The 19,773-nt window shown below is 41.3% G+C and overlaps 1 protein-coding gene across 1 annotated transcript in view; it reads right to left on the bottom strand.

The window, feature by feature from the left end:
- Positions 1–19,773, bottom strand: part of RIT2 (Ras like without CAAX 2) — a 285,679-nt gene that overhangs the window by 157,338 nt on the left and 108,568 nt on the right. Inside the window, exon 3 of the mRNA XM_065598690.1 lies at positions 7,395–7,468. Within this exon, the coding sequence (XP_065454762.1) occupies positions 7,395–7,468 (74 nt within the window). The remainder of the gene's footprint in view (positions 1–7,394; positions 7,469–19,773) is intronic.

Raw genomic sequence — 19,773 nt, forward strand, 5'->3', positions numbered from 1 at the left:
AGGAAAATGTTCCTAACTGTCAGGGTGGTTAAACACTGGAATAAATTGCCTAGGGAGGTTGTGGAATCTCCATCTCTTGAGATATTTAAGAGTAGGTTAGATAAATGTCTATCAGGGATGGTCTAGATGGTATTTGGTCCTGCCATGCGGGCAGGGGACTGGACTCGATGACCTCTCGAGGTCCCTTCCAGTCCTAGAATCTATGAATCTATGAATCTATAAGTAACTCATCAGTGGCACCTCAACACCTTTTTGCTTGTATGGTCCCCTCTTTTCCTTGCAGCCTACTTTGGAGCCCCCATCAGCCAATCCAGTGGCTACAGTGCACCATGAAACACTGCTAGCTTTTTCTAAGCCATGGTTGCCTTGCACCAAAACACTTTTACACTCCCCTTGATCCAAAGCTTGCAAGGCGCTCACAACCCCACTTTCTGCCAGACGTCATATACTTGGTCAAGTATTTCTTCTGTTATGGCAGCACTGTTACACATGATCTGAGTGTGTAAGCACATTTTTACTCTGGGAAGAAATGATTGCATTGTTGTGAGTTTAAGATTAGGTCTACACTAGGGTTGGGGGTCAACCTAAGATACGCAACTTCAGCTAAGCAAATAGCGTAGCTGAAGTCAGCGTATCTTAGGTCGATTTACCTGTCCGTGAGGACGGCGGTGAGTCAACCGCTGCCACTCCCTCGTCGACTCTGCTTCCGCCTCTCACCATGGTGGAGTTCCGGAGTTGACGGCAGAGCGATCGGGGATTGATTTTATCGCGTCTACACTAGATGCGATAAATCGATCCCCGATAGATCAATCACTACCTGCCGATCCAGCAGGTAGTGTAGACGTACCCTGAGTCTCAGGGTTCTGTTTTGAGAATGCTGTTGCAAGTAGCAAGAAGATTTTCTCATGCTGGAATCAGTTGTCAGTGCAGAGTTGGTTCTTGAGCAGCAGATATTGGTGTCTGGAATGAGTCTTCTGAAATATGGGATTGTCTGTCTGTTGTTTGTGGCCAGCTAGTATATATGTGTAAATAAAGCAAATTGTATTTAGCATATACCCATGTCACTGATTTCTCCTCCACTGAGAAGCAACTTCCAAGGACATCCACCTCTCATCAGAGGGGTAATGCTGGTAACAGAAATGGGATACTGGTGTCATTAAAAGGGACAGAGCTACATAATGATGTGGTGCTGTAAGAGCTGGTGGCGGGTGGAGTTTGGTTAGTGGTGGATGTAAGCTCATTCCCAGTACAAACTATTATGGAACTGTTTGGAAAATGGTAAGTAATTTCCTGAAAAATTTGGAAACAAACAAAAACAATATTTGCCCCATTTTTTTTCTTGGAAATTTTCTGGGTTTTTGTTGTGGTGGTTCTGTTTGCTTGTGGTTTTGTGGGGAAAAGCACAAAATGATGTTTTGTTTTGGAAAACCAATATATATCAAAGCCACTAATTTTTGTGTGTTTTGGAAAAAAAAACCAATTTCAAATGAAATACATATTTTCCACGAGATTTTTGTTTAGAAAAAAGACTTTTATATTTAAGAAAAAGAGTTTAAGTTGAAAACTTTCACCCAGCCCTAATATGGAACTCTAATCATGAACAGAACCTGTCTTGTCCTGCAATAAGAATCCCTAGGAAAGGAGAGTGGTAGAAATACTGGCTGCTATTAGACATGGGTCAGGTCACAATGATACCTTGGGTCATCCCACTGGTGCTGTGGTGATATGATTTGAAAGCCACTTTTGGGGGAAGGGGAAATGAGTGGGGACATCAGCACCTCTGGTAGCAATAAACTCTGATATTCACCCTAAGTCAATATCTGCTTCCTACAGCCATATATTACCCCTATGACAGAGGGGTAAACAGGTGTAGAAAGGTAAAGTGACACCCTTGGTTATGCTGTGATTCCTTTGATTACAGAGACAGGAAATAAACTCAGAAATCTTAGCTCGCAAACACCTGCTCCAGCTAGACAAATTGTCTTTACGCAGCATAGGCCCTTCTCCCACTGAAGTCAGTGAAAGCCTTGCCATAGATTATAATAGAACAAGAAGAAGCCCTCTACTGTTATGATCTATTACTATCACTGAATCTATGATTTACCAGCATATCTTTGTTTAATACCTTTCCCAAACATCAAATGCTTCTCCCAAATTTGCAACTTCCGAAACAAAGTGATTTAGTGATGAGATGGATTTTGTCTCTCTCTGCAAGACTGAATGTCAAAATATAGAGTAGTTTGCCATGATAAGGAATTCAACAAAGCATTCAGGATCATGGTCTGATATTTTTTCTGAATGCCGGCATCAGCCTGACTAACAAATAGATATAAAAAGAAAATTAAATTCATGCTATTCACTTAGCACACTGAGTTAATAATGTTCACAGTTTAGCTCACTAATACAGTGTCTTAAAAAATGGGAATATTTCATTTACACATTACAATATATAAGAGAATGTGCATTAAAGTTATTTTCTCCACAAAAGAATAAGCTCTAAAGGCCCATTAAAATATAATTACTGCCAAAGCTGCATTTTAAATTTTCTTTAGATAAGCTTCAGTAGCTTGGTTTGAAACTCAACTAGCACTGATTCAGGATTATGGAGCAACATGTTTTGAGAATAACTAGAAGGATCACAGATAACAATCTGAGTGAGCCATCAGACTATGATGTCTAGTCTGGAAAAGGGTGTTTATCTGAAGGGCTGTTGGGTTAATATGGTACCCTCTTCAAAGCTTGAAGCAGGGGGTAAAAATCTTTGTCTTCGAGGCTGTCTTGTGATTTGCTAGCAATTTGAGAGACAGAGTGTACTGTTGTCAGGTTGGAAGTGCCTGTCTCAAAATGAATTAAAACACAAACCGCTCTAGACAAAGGAAATTCTTCCTTAAATGATGTCCCTTAGCACTTTAAGGCCGTTTTTTTTCAATCTGGAAAATATGCTGCTGCATCAACTGCATTTAAAAATACACCATTTGGACATGCAAAATTGGTCCAATAATTGTGCATATGTAAGTTCTGATTGTCAGGTGCATTTACCCGTTTGTCTGTGCAAGTACCTTCTCCGTGTGCAAACGAGTTTGCCTGCCTGTCTAGGGTTCTCTTTCTGCAAGTAGGGTTCTGGGTGGTGCTTTTTTTAAAAAAAAAAAAAACCCTTTGTGGGGACTCAATAAAGAGCTTGGGATCATGAGCCAAGGAATAAAAGGGGAAGAACATAACAAAGGAGATAACTGCTGTGTCTGGAGGGAGAGATTTAAACAGGGCTGCAGAAGCAGCAACACATTTTAAGCTTAGAATGAATAATGACTGAAAGTGCTAAATGTTTCCAAAGCTCAGTGTGACAGCTCTTTGCGTAGGGCTGGGACAGCTGGGGGGGTGCCAGTCACTGATAATCAGTCGGCAGATCTGAGGCAGAAATAAAGGACTAAAAGCCTGAATCTCCTCTCACTTACACCAGTAAAATCCCAGAACCAGTCCTTTGAGAGCAATGCAGTTACACAGGTGTAAGACAAATTTATGTGAAAGAAGACTCAGGCCTGGTGCGTCAGGGAACACTGTGAGAACAACCAACAGACAGAGAGCAGCATAGGAGTGAGTTTCAAGGGACACAGTTAATAAAGGAAAGAGGCTGAAAGAGGCTGAAAACTCAACTCAAGCCTCTTTCCCAATAAGGGCTCCATCCTGCTCCCCTTAGTCAAATGGAGTTTTGCTATTAACTCCAAAGACACCAGAATCAGGCTTTGAAGCAACCACAGCCTGCAAACTAGAGATGTTAGGAAAGCATCCACTGAAAAGATTTTTCTCCTGAAAACGTGGTTCCATCGAAATCAAAGTTTTCCACAGGAAAATACTTTTTTCAGAATCAACATTTTGAAACGAAGCGAAAGGTTTCATTTTAAAATGTTGATATTTTTAACATTTTGTTTCAAACTGATATTTTGACTTCCAATGTCATTCCTATATTGTTTTAAGCTGAAATGTCAATTCAAAATGACACCGTTCAGGTTGAATAGTCATTTCAATTCAATCAGAAAAGTAGTGTTTTTTTTGTTTTCTCATTTCCAAATTAAAATATTTCCGAAATTTTCGTTCAGGGAAATTTTCCCATATTTTGACTTTTTGTCCCAGTTTAGGGTGAAAAGAAAGGTAGAACTAGCACAGTTTCTCATGGGATGGACATTGTGCTTTCCAACTAGCTCTAATGCAAACAGAACAGGAGCTGGGTAACTTCAATGCACTGATTAGCAGAAGAAGGAGATATTCACATACTGTACTGAACACAAGATTCAACATGTCATACCAAGTAAGGGCAGAGAAGACCGCATGGACACATCTGTGGTAGGAGATGACAAAAGAAGCATTGATCCAGTATATCTCCTGCCAGCAGCAGGGAAGAGTGACAGCAGAGAAGGACCAGTAGTTCAGAGAGGCAGGAATTTGGGATTCACAGAACATATAGACTCTTTTTTGTGATGAGAGCTTGCTCAGGTTTGATATTCTCCATTTAAGGAGAAGAAAAACAGCAATTGATTGGATTCAAAATCACCTTAACTTGATGGCTTGGTCACCTGTTTTTCTTTTAAACTACTTGTAGAAGTTCAGAACCAGAAATCGATTTCTCAAATGGCATCTATGTTTACAATGGCCCCAATCTCCCCTCCCCACAGTCCCTTATCTGAACATCCCAGATTTTGATACACATTCAGATATATACCAGATATAAACTTTTCAGTCCGGGTCCAATTCTAGCATAAAGATATTAAATGGGAACGAATCACAGCATTCAGTCAGAAGTGCAAAGTTACAATTTATGTATATACACAACTGGCAAAGGATTAAAGATATTTTAGATGGGATTTTAGGAAGCTCACATTTGCTATTTCTACCTATGCCATGACATTATCTTCTATAAAAAGAATTCACCAGATTTTATTGGGACAAATTCTGCTCTCTTTTACACTAATTCATGTCTGGAAACAACTCTTCAGTGAAGTTACTCCAATTTTACACTTTGTGAGGGGTATGTTCTAGCAAAGGAGCAGTTTTAATGGAAATATTCTCTGTACATTTGATTTAATTCTACATAGCATATGGAGTTGCTTGCCCTTTTATCAAACTGTTAAACCTGGAACTCATGGCGAGCATGTTACGTAACTTCAAAAGGCTCATGGAGTCATATGGTGTTCAAAGTTTAAATGATAAAACATTTTCAACTGGCACAATAGAAAAAGTAGCTAAGGCAGGTGACCACCCGTCCTTTATTTTAAGATTATTGAAATGTATTACAACTGATAACTACCATTTTAAATATTACATTGAAGCTTATGGTAATTCCATTGTATACCAGAGGGCAGTAGAAATGTACATTGGAGAGAAACATACATGATATGCTAAGGGAAATGGGGTTTTCCCAAAAGGCCCCTTATAATAAAGTGGTGTTTCTTATTTTTTTAATGGTTTTCCCTTCCTTCCATCCAATCAAAGTGGTTACCCTAAACTAAACTATAAATGGTCGGAGTGACTTTCCTTAATGGCTGAAACTATCTTTTAGGCCTCAGTTGTACAAGACTGTGAGATGATTATTATATAATTTTGATGGGGCTTATATACCCCATATTAAGGGCGTGTCTACACTTGAAACGCTACAATGGCACAGCTGTGCCACTGTACCACTTCAGCATAGACCTTACCTATGCAGATGGGAAGGGTTCTCCCATTGGCATATGTAATCCACCTCCCCAAGAGGTAGTAGCTAAGTCAGTGGAAGAATTCTTCCATTGACCTAGTTCTGTCTATACAAGGATTTAGGCTGGCTTAACAACGCCGCTCTGGCCCTCTGACTCAGTAATAGCTCTAAACACTTTTAAACTGTTCCACAAGTCTGTGTATGTTTTATACTCTTTTTTTTTTAATAGACACGGAAACTGAGCTGTGGCTTCTCCATACACTACAGTGCAAGTCAATGGCAGCGAAGACAGAAGAACATTTGTGTCCTGATTCCTAGTATGATACTCCAGCTACCAGACCACGCTCCCTGAATCACTACAAATCAGCAAGTTGTGAGATAAGTGCAGAAAAGTGGGTTGCTGGACCATCTTTTGAGGATTTTGTACCTCATCTCTTGGAAATCACAGTGGCTGGTGAAGCTTGACATTTAGGGTGGGAACTTCAGAAGTACCCAGTGTTGGTCCAGCCACTTCACTGGGACTAGTGTTAGGCGGACACTGAGTACTTTAGAAAAATCCCTCTTTTAATTGTTATGTTTGCCTTATATCTTATATCTTTGCAGCACGTATATCAAAATCAATATTTTTATACATAGGAAATCATAAAACAAATTGTCACTTTCAGATTTCTCCTAGCTAAAACCATGATAGAGTTTTGCTTACTAGAACGTGAGATTTTGGGGGGAGAGAACCAAATGACTGAAGTGGCTGAGGGGACCTCCAAGAATCTGGAGTGCGCTGAAACAGGCAATACACTTTCTCTGGAGTGCCCTAGTGCTTTCCAGTGTGATATATAACAATATGGTCCTCATAGATTTTCCAGAACTACTAGTGGAATAGTAGAGCAAAGACTTACAACATCCATCTAACTATGTACTCCCTACAGACTGACAGAGGTGAATCCACTATATAACTGTTTCAAATAGTGCTGGGCTTGATTTTATTCTGTTTTTTCTTTAATCTTACTGTATAATATAATAATAATAATTAAAAAAACCTTCCTTGATTGATGTCTACAGACATTTATCACCAAACCATTGGCAATGGAATTTAAGATAGAGGGGGGGAATATAAATATATCGACTAGTATAAGTAAACTACAAAATATTGGTATTATTGACTAAAGACATCAGAAACATTAAGATCAAATGTGCAGTAACATTTATGCATGTCTTTATTACAACACATTCTCCATGTGTTTATGTGAAAACCCTGTATTGTACTAATCATTTGCTCTAATGTTGCCTATCTCTACTGGTCAAGTAACTGAGTCACATTGTATTTCTGATACTCCCCTTGATCTCTTTTGTACTAATTTCCACATGTTGTGCCGACACTGCTCCTTTCATGCCTGAATAGTGAAGCTTGTCTCCATCCTTGTGACCCATATATTGGAGGTTAAGGTCTTTGCTTTTACCTCTGTTACAAAAGTATACATTAAGACACTATAAGAGGGGTAGCCGTGTTAGTCTGAATCTGTAAAAAGAAACAGAGGGTCCTGTGGCGCCTTTAAGACTAACAGAAGTATTGGAGCATAAGCTTTCGTGGGTGAATGCCAACTTGCGTCTGATGAAGTGGGCATTCACCCACAAAAGCTTATGCTCCAATACTTCTGTTAGTCTTAAAGGTGCCACAGGATCCTCTGTTGCTTATTAAGACACTACTCACCTGTCCAGCAGTGTCTAGAATGTCCAAGTAAGCCGGTTCATCATCTATTCGTACTTGAGTTTTATAAGCATCCTCTGAAAAACACAAGGCAATAGGGGCAGCTTAGCGAATAGAAAAGGAAACAAATTTGCAGCCTTAGACTCATAGACTCATAGATTTTAAGGTCAGAAAGGACCATTATGATCATCTGGTCTGACCTCCTGCCCAACGCAGGCCACAGAATCTCACCCACCCACTCCTGTAACAACCCCCTAACCTATGTCTGAGTTATTGAAGTCCTCAAATCGTGATTTAAGACCTAAAGATTTAAAAAGTACAGAGAATCCTCCAGCAAGTGACCCGTGCCCCATGCTGCAGAGGAAGGCAAAAAACCTCCAGGGCCTCTGCCAATCTGCCCTGGAGGAAAATTCCTTTCCGACCCCAAATATGGCAATCAGTTAAACCCTGAGCATGTGGGCAAGACTCACCAGCCAGCACCCAGGAAAGAATTCTCTGTAGTAACTCAGATACCACCTCATCTAACATCCCATCACAGACCATTGGGCATATTTACCTGCTAATAATCAAAGATCAATTAATTGCCAAAATTAGGCTATCCTATCATACCATCCCCTCCATAAACTTATCAAGCTTAGTCTTGAAGCCAGATATGTCTTTGCCCCCCCTGCTCCCCTTGGAAGGCTGTTCCAGAACTTCACTCCTCTAATGGTTAGAAACCTTCGTCTAATTTCAAGTCTAAACTTCCTAATGTCCAGTTTATATCCATTTGTTATTGTGTCCACATTGGTACTAAGCTTAAATAATTCCTCTCCCTCCCTGATATTTATTCCTCTGATATATTTATAAAGAGTAATCATATCTCCCCTCAGCCTTCTTTTGGTTAGGCTAAACAAGCCAAGCTCTTTGAGTCTCCTTTCATAAGACAGGTTTTCCATTCCTCGGATCATCCTAGTAGCCCTTCTCTGAACCTGTTCCAGTTTGAATTCATCCTTCTTAAACATGGGAGACCAGAACTGCACACAGTATTCCAGATGAGGTCTCACCAGTGCCTTGTATAACGGTACTAACACCTCCTTATCTTTACTGGAAATACCTCAACTGATGCATCCCAAGACCGCATTAGCTTTTTTCACGGCCATATCACATTGGCGGCTCATAGTCATCCTGTGATTAACCAATATTCTGAGGTCCTTCTCCTCCTCTGTTACTTCCAACTGATGTGTCCTCAATTTATAACCATAATTCTTGTTATTAATCACTAAATGCATGACCTTGCACCTTTCACTATTAAATTTCATCCTGTTACTATTACTCCAGTTTACAAAGTCATCCTGATCTTCCTATATGATATCCCGATCCTTCTCTGTGTTAGCAATACCTCCCAGCTTTGTGTCATCCACAAACTTTATTAGCACATTCCCACTTTTTGTTCCAAGGTCAGTAATAAAAAAATTAAATAGGATTGGTCCCCAAACTGATCCCTGAGGAACTCCACTAGTAACCTCCTTCCAGCCTGACAGTTCACCTTTCAGTATGACCCATTGTAGTCTCCCCTTTAACCAGTTCCTTATCCACCTTTCAATTTTCATATTGATCCCCATCTTTTCCAATTTAGCTAATAATTCACCATGTGGAACCGTATCACATGCCTTACTGAAATCGAGGTAAATTAGATCCACTGTGTTTCCTTTGCCTAAAAAATGTGTTACCTTCTCAAAGAAGGAGATTACATTGGTTTGGCACAATCTACCTTTTGTAAAACCATGTTATATTTTGTCCCAATTACCATTGACGTCAATGTCCTTAACTACTTTCTCCTTCAAAATTTCTCCTTAGAGTGGGATTTTCAAAAGGCCTCAGTGTAGGCTTCTGTCCCCTCCCACTAAAGGCAACAGGTGTCTTACTATTGATTTCAATGGCAGCAGAACTAAGCCAATGCTGAGGCCTTTTAAAAATCTCACCACAAGTCCAAAGTTAGAGCTTATAAGGAACTTAGGAAAGGAGAAACGAAGCATGCATTTTTATTACAATTCCCCAATACACTGAATGAATGAAATTCACTCCATGCAGAAAGCTTGCACAAAACCAATGTACCACTTAATCCCCACTGATGCCTAGGTCTTCTTCTGGCTTACTGCCCAAGTGTGAATTTCACCTAATAGGAATAATACTATTCTCTTCCATAGTGGCTTTCATCCACATACCCCAAAACCCTGAACAAAAGATCATTGGAATTAGTGGGGAAGGCATTTATTGGCTTCACTGAGCTTTGGATCAGCCCCTTGGTAGACATTAATTAATCACACCTTACAACATCCCTGTAAGGTAGGTAAATGGATTTATTTTTTAATAAATCATTTCAGTATTCTCACCCTTAACCACTGTGCTTGGCGTACCATTCTATTCACCCTTGGTTTGTCAAGCTAAATATATTTTTTAAGGGCTAACTAATATTTGTGTATGTTGTTTTTGCTCAAATTTCTATTTCATTCCTCTCTCATTGTTTATATTCCCCTGTTAAGGCTAAATGGAGCCGAGGCATCGAACAATATTTATATTGTTATAGAAATTATCTGTGCTGTTTAATTAAACGATAATGAATGGCAGTCTGTGTGGTTATGCTGATTGATGGGGTACCTTGGCTGTGCAGCGAGGCATGAGGTGAAGACAAGTGCTTCCAATGCACCTGAGAAGTGTCATTAATCAGCATGAGCATACGGTCAGCAGTGTCCTATGGCTTGAGGGTGCAAGCCCTCTAAAATCAGAACTCCCATTGAAATCGATGAGAGTCCCAGGGACAGAGAATTTTCAGGACTGGGTCCTTAATGGCATTACATTGTGGGTAGCAGAAAATATAAATAGTACATTCAAACTCATTTCTTAGAGATGTTGAACTCCTCAGTTACACATATATTATAATAGCTGATTCAAAAATATATATTAAAAGAACAGTAGGGCTGTACAATAAAGTATGCACAAATGAAGAATGGCCAAAATAAATGTTGCTTCAACAACCTTAACTCTGCCCCCTTCTGTGCACACGTTACCATTTAGGGTATGTCTACGCAGCAGAAACTGTGCTCAGACTAGCCTACCTGAGCTATCGTCAATCCAACTAGTGTGATTAACAAACAGTAGTGAACAGCACAGCTCAGCATGGATTCTAGAGTGGGCTAGTGAGTAAAATGTGCACCCAAAATCCATTCCGGACTTATGCTGAAATCCACACTGCACTGTCTTCACTGTTATTGGTACCTGTGCTAGCTGGGTTCAAGCTGACTCAGGTAGGCTAGCCTGAGCACAGCCTAAAGACAGCCTAAAGACCACTGTCTTTAATGACATGATCTCACACTATTATTTCCTGTTTCAGGCTCTAACTCAGCAAACTATTGACACACATGCCTGACTTTAAGCAAATGAGTATTCCCATTGGCAATAGAATTACTCACGTGCTTGAAGTATGTGTATTGAGTATGTGATTAGCACCATGCCTCATCATCCAATCCAATGTGCCGTGTGTCAATGGATATCTTTCCATTGGGTGTTGAGGGTGTTCCTCAATTCGTAGGCTGGATAATACACAGTGCATGAAGTAGCACAAAATTTTAGCTACTCTATCCAGGTGTGAAGGGGAAAGTGACATGCAGTGCCACTGCTATCCGTCAAGCAAAAATTAATACAAAATGATTTATTTCCTCAATGTAAGTTTAATTGTGAATATTTTAAAATAATTATTGAAAATGCATTGTATGTGTTTCTGTGTAATATGTGTCACCCTCCCAACTCCATTCCTGGCTCTGTTGCTTCACTCTCTCCAGCCCACATGTTGCGGTCCAATTTCTGCTCTCACTTGGACCAGTGTAAATTCAAAGTCTCCTGACTTCAGTGCAATTACTTCAGATGGGCACTGTTGTAACTGAAAACAAAACATTTTTTTTTTTTATATGCATGATATGCATCCGAAGAAGTGGGCTGTAGTCCACGAAAGCTTATGCTCTAATAAATTTGTTAGTCTCTAAGGTGCCACAAGTACTCCTGTTCTTCTTTTTGCGGATACAGACTAACACGGCTGCTACTCTGAAACCTGAAAACAAAACGAAGGCAGAAATGAGGCAAGACCCCAAAACACTTGCTACCAGAGATGAGCTGGTGATAGCCTCTTGCTAACAAAACCACCCGTAAGCTTCCATGAAGGAGAATCTCAGCTTCCAATGTAAAATAAATAAAGTGCTGATGCTCCACTGTGTTACTCCAGCTGGATTCCAGTGCAATTCCACTGGAATCAACAGGGTTCCTCCAGTGTAAATCCGGAGCAATACAATCTGTATTATTTCCTACCTAACATTTTTGTTGTATTTTTGTGAACTACACTGTACACTGAGCAGAGGTTTGAGTTGCTCTCAGCAATGTCCACGTTTGACTTCAATGACTCTCTGTGCATGAATCTGATTTAGTTTAAGACAAAAAGCAGTAGATGGGTGAAACAAACATATGACAGTGTGAACTGGGCCAGAGTGGGGCGGAGCATGGCACACAGTAATTCGAACATAGACCATCTGCATACAAAGTTTGTAGGTGTAATGAGCCAATCAGTGGTAGCAATATCTAAACCATCACAATCTAAATAAGAGTAGAAGTATTGTTACGGCTAGTTGAAAATTTTCTGTCAACTCTTTTTGGACAAAAACCTGGGTTTTCAACTAAACAAAAGTTGTCACAGCAAGTGTCCTGGAGACATTCATTGGAAAACCAAAAGCCACAACACCAAAAAATTTAAGCTGAATTTTTTTGGCGGGTGGTGGGGAGAGGGGTTTCAAGATTTTTGATGAATATTCAAAATTTTCCATGGGGGAAAAACATTGTAACTGCCCCTATTATAATGAGTATTATTAATTATTTTATTATTAACTTTTTCTTCCTTCCATTATTCTCTCATTTTAGACGAGAGGAAACACTTTTTGAAATGAGTTTAACATATTTTGCTGTCTTGACACCACCGTTGACTTTTGTATTCTTTACACATTCTGTATTAGTTTTTGTGATTCCTGTTTTCCTGCAAGATTTACAGAATCTTTCCTTCCTTTTTTTTTTTAACCATTCTGACTATAGGAACATAGTTCTGCAGATAGGAACACATGAATGACTTCAGATTGGAACTGCCATCAATTTTATCTTAGCACCAGCTAACCTGGGTTCATAAAAAAAAAAAAGATCAGACAGCATCTTCTGGTGCAAGCAGGCAACCTCTTTATGGCAAATTGACTTGGATGGGCTACAACCAAAAGGAAATTTTGAATGGACTTTTCATCTGCATCATAAAGACGTTCTATTTCCTGAAATCTAGGTGACCTGCCTTGTTCCTGCGGTAGCTAATGCTGTTCACATCCAGGCCATCAAATTTCCCCCTTTCCTCTCTATCTTCCACACTATCAATCACATGCACTTACAAACAAGCAGTGACTCCCTTGTATACCCAAGCCAAAATGTGTTTTATTTTGCTAGTTGGGTGCCAGATGAGCAGAAGGATGTTCAGCTCAGTCAGTCAGACCCTGCGGGTCTGCATCTTTTTGCTTTTATTGTGTGCCAAAAGAAGAACAGATGACCCTCTCTTGATGTGCATATATTACCTGCTACACTCTCATGTCGGTTCCTGGATTCTTACACACATAGGGCCTGGTCAATCTTAGTCAGTAATAAAAGCTAAAAGCTTCTTTCCTCCTAACAGGTCACTCTGTTTTGTTTCTCAGCTAACCACAATGGCCCCCCTTTAAAGTCATTATGTATCCTTCTTAAACATCTGCTCTCAAATTAAGCTTCTCCCTCTTGTTGGGCTGCCTAATGGCTCAGCTCTTTGTACTGCAGAGCAAGACTGATAACACACAGCTGCTGAAGGATCCTGATTGATTTGTAGATAGGTAACTTACTCATTAATTTGCTCAATGGTCCCAAATGCAATTCAGTGCCTTCCAAGTTCTAGGATGTATTGCCTGGCACACTTTCTATCTCAGTGCTGTCTGTAGATACACACAAAACTATCTTTCTCCCTCAACACCTGCTTCTAGGTGTATTCCTTTGTTTCCCTTTCTTTCTTTGCTGAAAGTCAGCAGAGATGGGTGCAGCTTAGCTTCTGTTCGGGTGTTGATTTTCTGTAGTCATAAAAAGAAACATCATTAATAGTGATGGGGTTGAGCAAGAGGACCAAGTGGGGGTATTTTGATTTGAGGGCTGTCTTCTCCCATTCTACACATGCTATCAGACAATGTATTACTAAGCAAATCAGAAGAGAAGAACCCACTCGCTCTCCGCTCACAACTAGCAAAGGCACCAGAAATTCTGAAAGTGACCCAAGTGAAAAATGAATCTGCAGCAAACTGAGTGGGATGGGAAATGTTTGAAGGTACCATGGTCATGAGTAGGGGATAGATAGTGAGAGGGAGATAAAATCTAGTATTGGACATGCAATCCAATGTAAAAGCTTCTTTTTCAAAAGACTGAGGTCAAGGGTGTTAGCTCAAGACTGCCAGAAATCCAAACTGAGTACTACATTCTGCTTTTGTACCGCACCTAGCACATGGGGCCCTGGTCCATGATTAGAACTCCTAGTTGTTACAACAATATAAATATATAATCAAAGTTGTTTAGGTTTCTGAGGGTGTCTGAAAGAATATTGTTGGGGTATCATTAAAACTAACTAAAAAACAAGGCCTAAAAACCAGAACACTTAGCATTTTGTAACAGGAAAAATATTGATAAGTTTTAGCTATACAAAAGTAGAAAGGTTTTGGACTTTGAGTAAAATAAAAAATCCCCTGAGAAATTAGTGTTTGCAGAGGATAAGAAATGTTGACATTAAAGAACCACAGCGTCCTTTCTAAAATGTCGCTTCTAATATAATAAGCAGGAGGAAATATACTTATGAAAACACACTGATCTATAACATTAAAATGAAGGGCTGCTAATGATAAGATTAAAAGCTTTGCTAAGTATGTTTTTAATAAATTGTAATTATGGATATTGAGGAAATTTAGATAAGGTAATACCCGGTCCAAAGCTTTGCCTGGCATGAGTGTAGTTTTGTTAATTTCTCTTTGGTACAATTTGCTGATTGGTTTAAAATGATATTGTTGGCAAGATAAGTAACCTGTCATGCTGGAAGATGTAAGTAAGAGATACAAACATGTAAAGATAAACAAAAACTCCCTTGTTCTGGGATCTTAGAAACAGGGCGACACAGGGTAACATGACACAAAACTATAAATTCAGCAGGAAAATTGTAGGCAATAGGTGATTAATGCTTGTACATGCATAATGTACGGCTTATGTAAAATTCATTAGATAATGTGTTGAATGCTGATTGAAGGAAAATTAGGTAATGGAGAATGTGAAAACTTATAAGAATACATATAAAAATGGGCCCCAAACTGGAGAAACGCTGGATCAGAAACTGAAAAATGGGACTGAAGGATCAGACCAAGAGAACAGGGGAGGTGACAACCATCATAGAAGAAGGAAGGACTTCACAGTGCTCGAGAATGAGGTAATTTAGGCACATTTAGCTGTTCCCTCTTGTCTGTTATTACTTATTGGCATAAATGCATGTCACTTATGGTATCTAGACAATAATCCTGTCTGAAATTGTATTACATAAAGGCAAAATTGATAAAGCAGAAATTGGGTTGACTCAGTTTCCCACTCTACACTCCCAACAGATATGCTTTTAGGTATGATAAATGCCACATATGTAGTGGGTGCCTGAAATGTGAAGAAATACCCAACACTATGAAGGGCTCAGGACTAGAAACAGACTTAAGACACAAATTTCCTGATTCAGATCGGAATGTCCCAAAGTTTGGGGTGATAGATTGATAGATACTGTCTCTAGCCCCCAAGAAACTGGGCTGGTTTCTGAGATATATGCAGCATTCCACCATTTCATTCCGAGGTTGCAGGCATTGTGCTTTCACGATCAGAGTCAGAATGAGCTCGGATGCCAGTGGCAATGTTCACAGGAATCCTTGGAAAGCAGAAACACTAGGTTTTGCTGCCCAGCTCTAATTAGGACTCACACAATGGAGACAAAAAGCTAGAAAACAAAGTGCCATCTCTTTTTTATGGAACAAACGACGACAAAAAGCCAAATGAAACACGTAAAGAGCATGTGAACAAAAAGAAGCCAACTGGGGTCCCTGCATCTAGAGGTATATTAGCTGACAGAGATTTACTGGGAATATCTGCTAAAGACAGCTCATGATGTTTCAGATGTATTACTGCACAGCAGTGACTATAACAACAGCAAAACTGAAAACAGTAAGGTCCTTTATCAGATCACAGAGAGCCGCTTCTAGGCAGCAGCTCTGGAAATAGCAGGGCATTTGCTTAATATTCAGTGAGTACACATCTGCTTAGGGGTCACACTGAACATATTGTATTTGTGCAACTGAAAAAAAAACATTTATCACAGCCTCCTCTTGTCCACATAAAGGGTAACAGTCTTCTACTGTTATCAGCTTGTGGCATTACCACTGTAGCTCAGGCAGTAGACATTTGTGCTGCAATGCTGGGGATCCTGCATTTAAATCCAGGTGACAACTCAGGCAGGGGCTTGTTGCGCAGCTCCTTGATTTGAGAATGCACATCTAGCATGAGGGAGCTTATGTAAGCTACCCTTATTATTTACTATTTTTTCAGATTTTAGAGCCCGTGAGAATTTTAGGCCCTTCGCAGAAAATCCATTACGGATGACTCCCTGTGACGAACTGGGCCTGTTCTCACTGTGGTCTGTGAATGCTGACAGGGGAGTGGGGCTGGGATAGTCTGCATTGGAGGATGGGATCTGCCCGAGGGCGCATACCGGAGTGTGTAACATGAGAACCCAGGAAGGGGTTGAAGGCCAGGTGACTCCTGAGCCCGGGAAACTGAACAAAGGCTGTGGGAGGGGTCGCTGAAGGGAGTGTGCTGGAAGCAGGCTGGAGAGATGGCTGGGAGGCAGAGATGGCTCTGACCTCCCAAGGGGGGCTGGGCTGGGATGCCCTGGGACCCCAAGATGGACCTAACTGAGGGGGTCCCTGTTGTCAGTGCCTGCAAGACCTGTCTTGGACTGTATTCCTGTCATCCAAATAAACCTTCTGCTTTACTGGCTGGCTGAGAGTCATGGTGAATCGCAGGGAGCCGGGGGTGCAGGGCCCTGAGTTCCCCAACACTCCGTGACACTCCCCGTCTCAAAGTGTTTAGAATCTAAATTGTGGACTAACAAACAGGTGACAATCGAACATCCTTCAGGAGGGAGAGGGATGAAGAAGAGCCTGGGGGGTATGGAGATAGGATTACACAGGTGCTCAGCTAGGATGACACTCGCACATGGTGCAGAAGGCGAGCACAAGCCTTGAAAAGGGGCAGCAAGGGCGAGAACAGGCGGAGCAGTCAAGCAGGGGTGGGTGTACAAGAACGTTTCAGGGCTGGCCCATGGATTTCATAATGGAAGGCATTCTGGAGTCGTTGCCCGGGAAGGGGTGTGACGCTTCCCAAGGCTACCCAGGGTCGTGAGGCACCTCACTATCACCTTCCCGTGGCATGAAGAAGCCTTATCTGTGCCTGACATGGCTCAGTGCCCACAACTCTGCAGGCAACACAAACACTCCCCTCTAGGCCACACTCACAGGTTAGCAATTGGCACACCACAACCCTCAATTCCTCTGAGCATCTCCCTGGAGCATCCAGCCCCTGGTCCACTGAGCACTCAGTATTCACAGATTTGCTGTTTCCAAAGAAACAGTGCAGCACAGCTTACCAGTCCCACCGCAGATCACTGCACCACTCAATACACAGCACTGAGATATGTTTACAGTGAAAAGAAGTAAAAGTTTATTTAACAAAAGCACAGAGATTCTGGTGGTAACAAGTATTGGAAACAAATGGCTACACAAATACAATTGTAACACATTTTACAGCTTTGACTTAATTAGCAAGATACTGTCATGTCTTTTCGTGTATTGCTCACCCCAAATCCTTGCCGCGCTTTACAGCCAGGCTGGCTGTGACCCTCATTTCGTGAGACGAGCCCGTTGTCAGTTTGCCTCCTAGGTGAAGGACTCAGTGTGTCCCTGACCAATCTTTTGTCCTATTTATAAACAGCCCCCCCCCCTCCCTGTGCTGTTTGTTTCTTCCTGAAGATTTCACAATATCTTAATTGGCACCTGGCTCAGTTTGCAAGGAGGCAGACATTGCGAGGCGCACAATACACCATGTACAAATGGCTAGACAGGGAGATATAGATCAGTTACCTCCCGCCTGAAAGGAACATCTCTGAGCTATGTCACCCCCCTGTGACCTTCCCTCACTCCAATTAAGAACATAATTTTCAGTATAGATACACAAGTCCTTAAACACTATCTGTACATACATTTCTGAATGATTATGATGTCTGTCCAGCGGGCTACTGGCTCTCAGTAGAGACCTCCCGTGCTTTCCTTTGGTGAACTATTGTGCACATATCCAGCCCAGGGGATCTCTGTAAAACTCTATGCACCCCTGTGCCCTCTGCCACTTGGCAGAGTTCCTGGGTCACCAGAAGCCATGAGTTACTGGCCCCTGCTCACTGAATAGCAGGGATGGAGGGGGCTGTGGATGCTATTCTAGCCCATAGGCTTCTCAGAGGGGTGGATTTCACCTCCCTAATGTTTTAATACTCCAGCCATATAGATTCCCCCTGTGGCAGCTTTTCCAGTCTATCAGAGGGATTAGCACTTCCAGGTCCTCCGCCCCACCTGCCTGCAGTGACTGGCTACATGATCCATGGGAAAAATAGTTCAGTGGCCCCTCCTTTGGCCTACCACCAGCCTGGCCTCATTATGGCTTTCAATACCAGCCTAACAAAGAACCTTGACTTGGGTGCCCGAGGGGCATAGTGGGCCCAGTACAGTGCCCATGTGTGGGCCTAAATGGTCCTTGCACTAGTTATCATTACCATGGGTGAATTTCACTCTTCTGTTCATACAATGATATTTCCGTTTCCCAGGAAAATTCATATTGCCTACAGCAATGGGAGGTAATGAATACCAATGAAGGGCAAAATTCTGTCTAGGTGTAAGCTAGCTGACTTCAATGGAGTCAAGGCTGAAGTTAGCCACAAATATGTCTCTCTCTCTCTCAAATGATTATTCCCTGTAATAGGAGTAATTCTAAAAAGAGTCTTTCCATTGCACATGTATTCTCTTGATTCTATTTTCACTCATGCTTTCTTTCCGGTTGCCGTCTCTGACAAATAAATGAGTCAATATTAAGTGTGTAGCTTCCTGTTAGGGCCCACTAAGAGAGGAAGAACCATTATGCCTATTAGGACCTATTAGGAGGGTTTAACATGTATCCCATATCTGGGAGATCAGAGAAGCTCTGAGCGGGATGATACAAGCAGAAAAACAAAGTGATTTCCCAACATCTATGAATCACATTCTGCAGGAGAAAGAGAGACACATATTCCTCTTCAGCTCTTTTTTTTTTTTTGCAATGTTCAACTTAAAATTAACTCCAAATAAACCAATCATATTGCCAGAGATATTAAAACTAATTAAGCTTTCTAAATACAGTAGGTCTCGCACAGCTTAATTTACTGATAAGAAAACAATGGGCATACAAATAGTTGTGGAAAAGGAAACAAATTGTCAAGAAATAAGTGAATCATTTCAAAATTACCCTCCTTATCCTTAAATCCTGCCATACCCTTCCCTGAAGTATCTCACAGACTGAGGGTAACATTTAAAATGCATGTAAGTGATTTCAGAGCTCAAGTCTCATATTCAAGTGAATTAGGCACTTCAGAGCCTAAATCCCAAGTCACTTTTAACAATTGGACTTAGGTACTTTTCAAAAATGTCCAAGTGGTCTCTAGGGGTGTGTTTACACTGCATACTAAGCCCAAGTCCGTGGGACCCAGGCTTGTGGACTCGGTGATTCCAAGGCCATCCTTGAGAGTCCACTTTTCACTGTAAAGCTGGGTTTACAACTGCTGGACCCAGATCTCACCCCTGTGATAACATGTTCTTACTGCACTACACAGACTTTCTGACTTGGAGCTGCAGCATGACCCGTGTCCACATGGCAAAATGACAGGGCTTGGACTGGAGTCTCAGTGGGACTCAGGCTCTGACCTGCCCCAGTAGCAGGTTTCTAGGACCCAGATCCTGAGTGCTTGCTGACTCGAGTCACACTGATTTGTGTGTGGATGGAAGGAGGGCTTGATTTCAAAGTGAGTCAGAGCTCAGGGTTAGTGTGCAGCTAGGGTGACCAGATCACCCAAGTCAAATATCGGGACGCGGGGGGAGGGGGGAAGGGTGACGTGGGGGGGCGTGGGGGTGTGGGGGCGGGGCCAAAAAAAAAAAAAAAA

This window comes from Chrysemys picta, chromosome 6, assembly GCF_011386835.1.
Source record: "Chrysemys picta bellii isolate R12L10 chromosome 6, ASM1138683v2, whole genome shotgun sequence".
NCBI lineage: Eukaryota > Metazoa > Chordata > Testudines > Emydidae > Chrysemys > Chrysemys picta.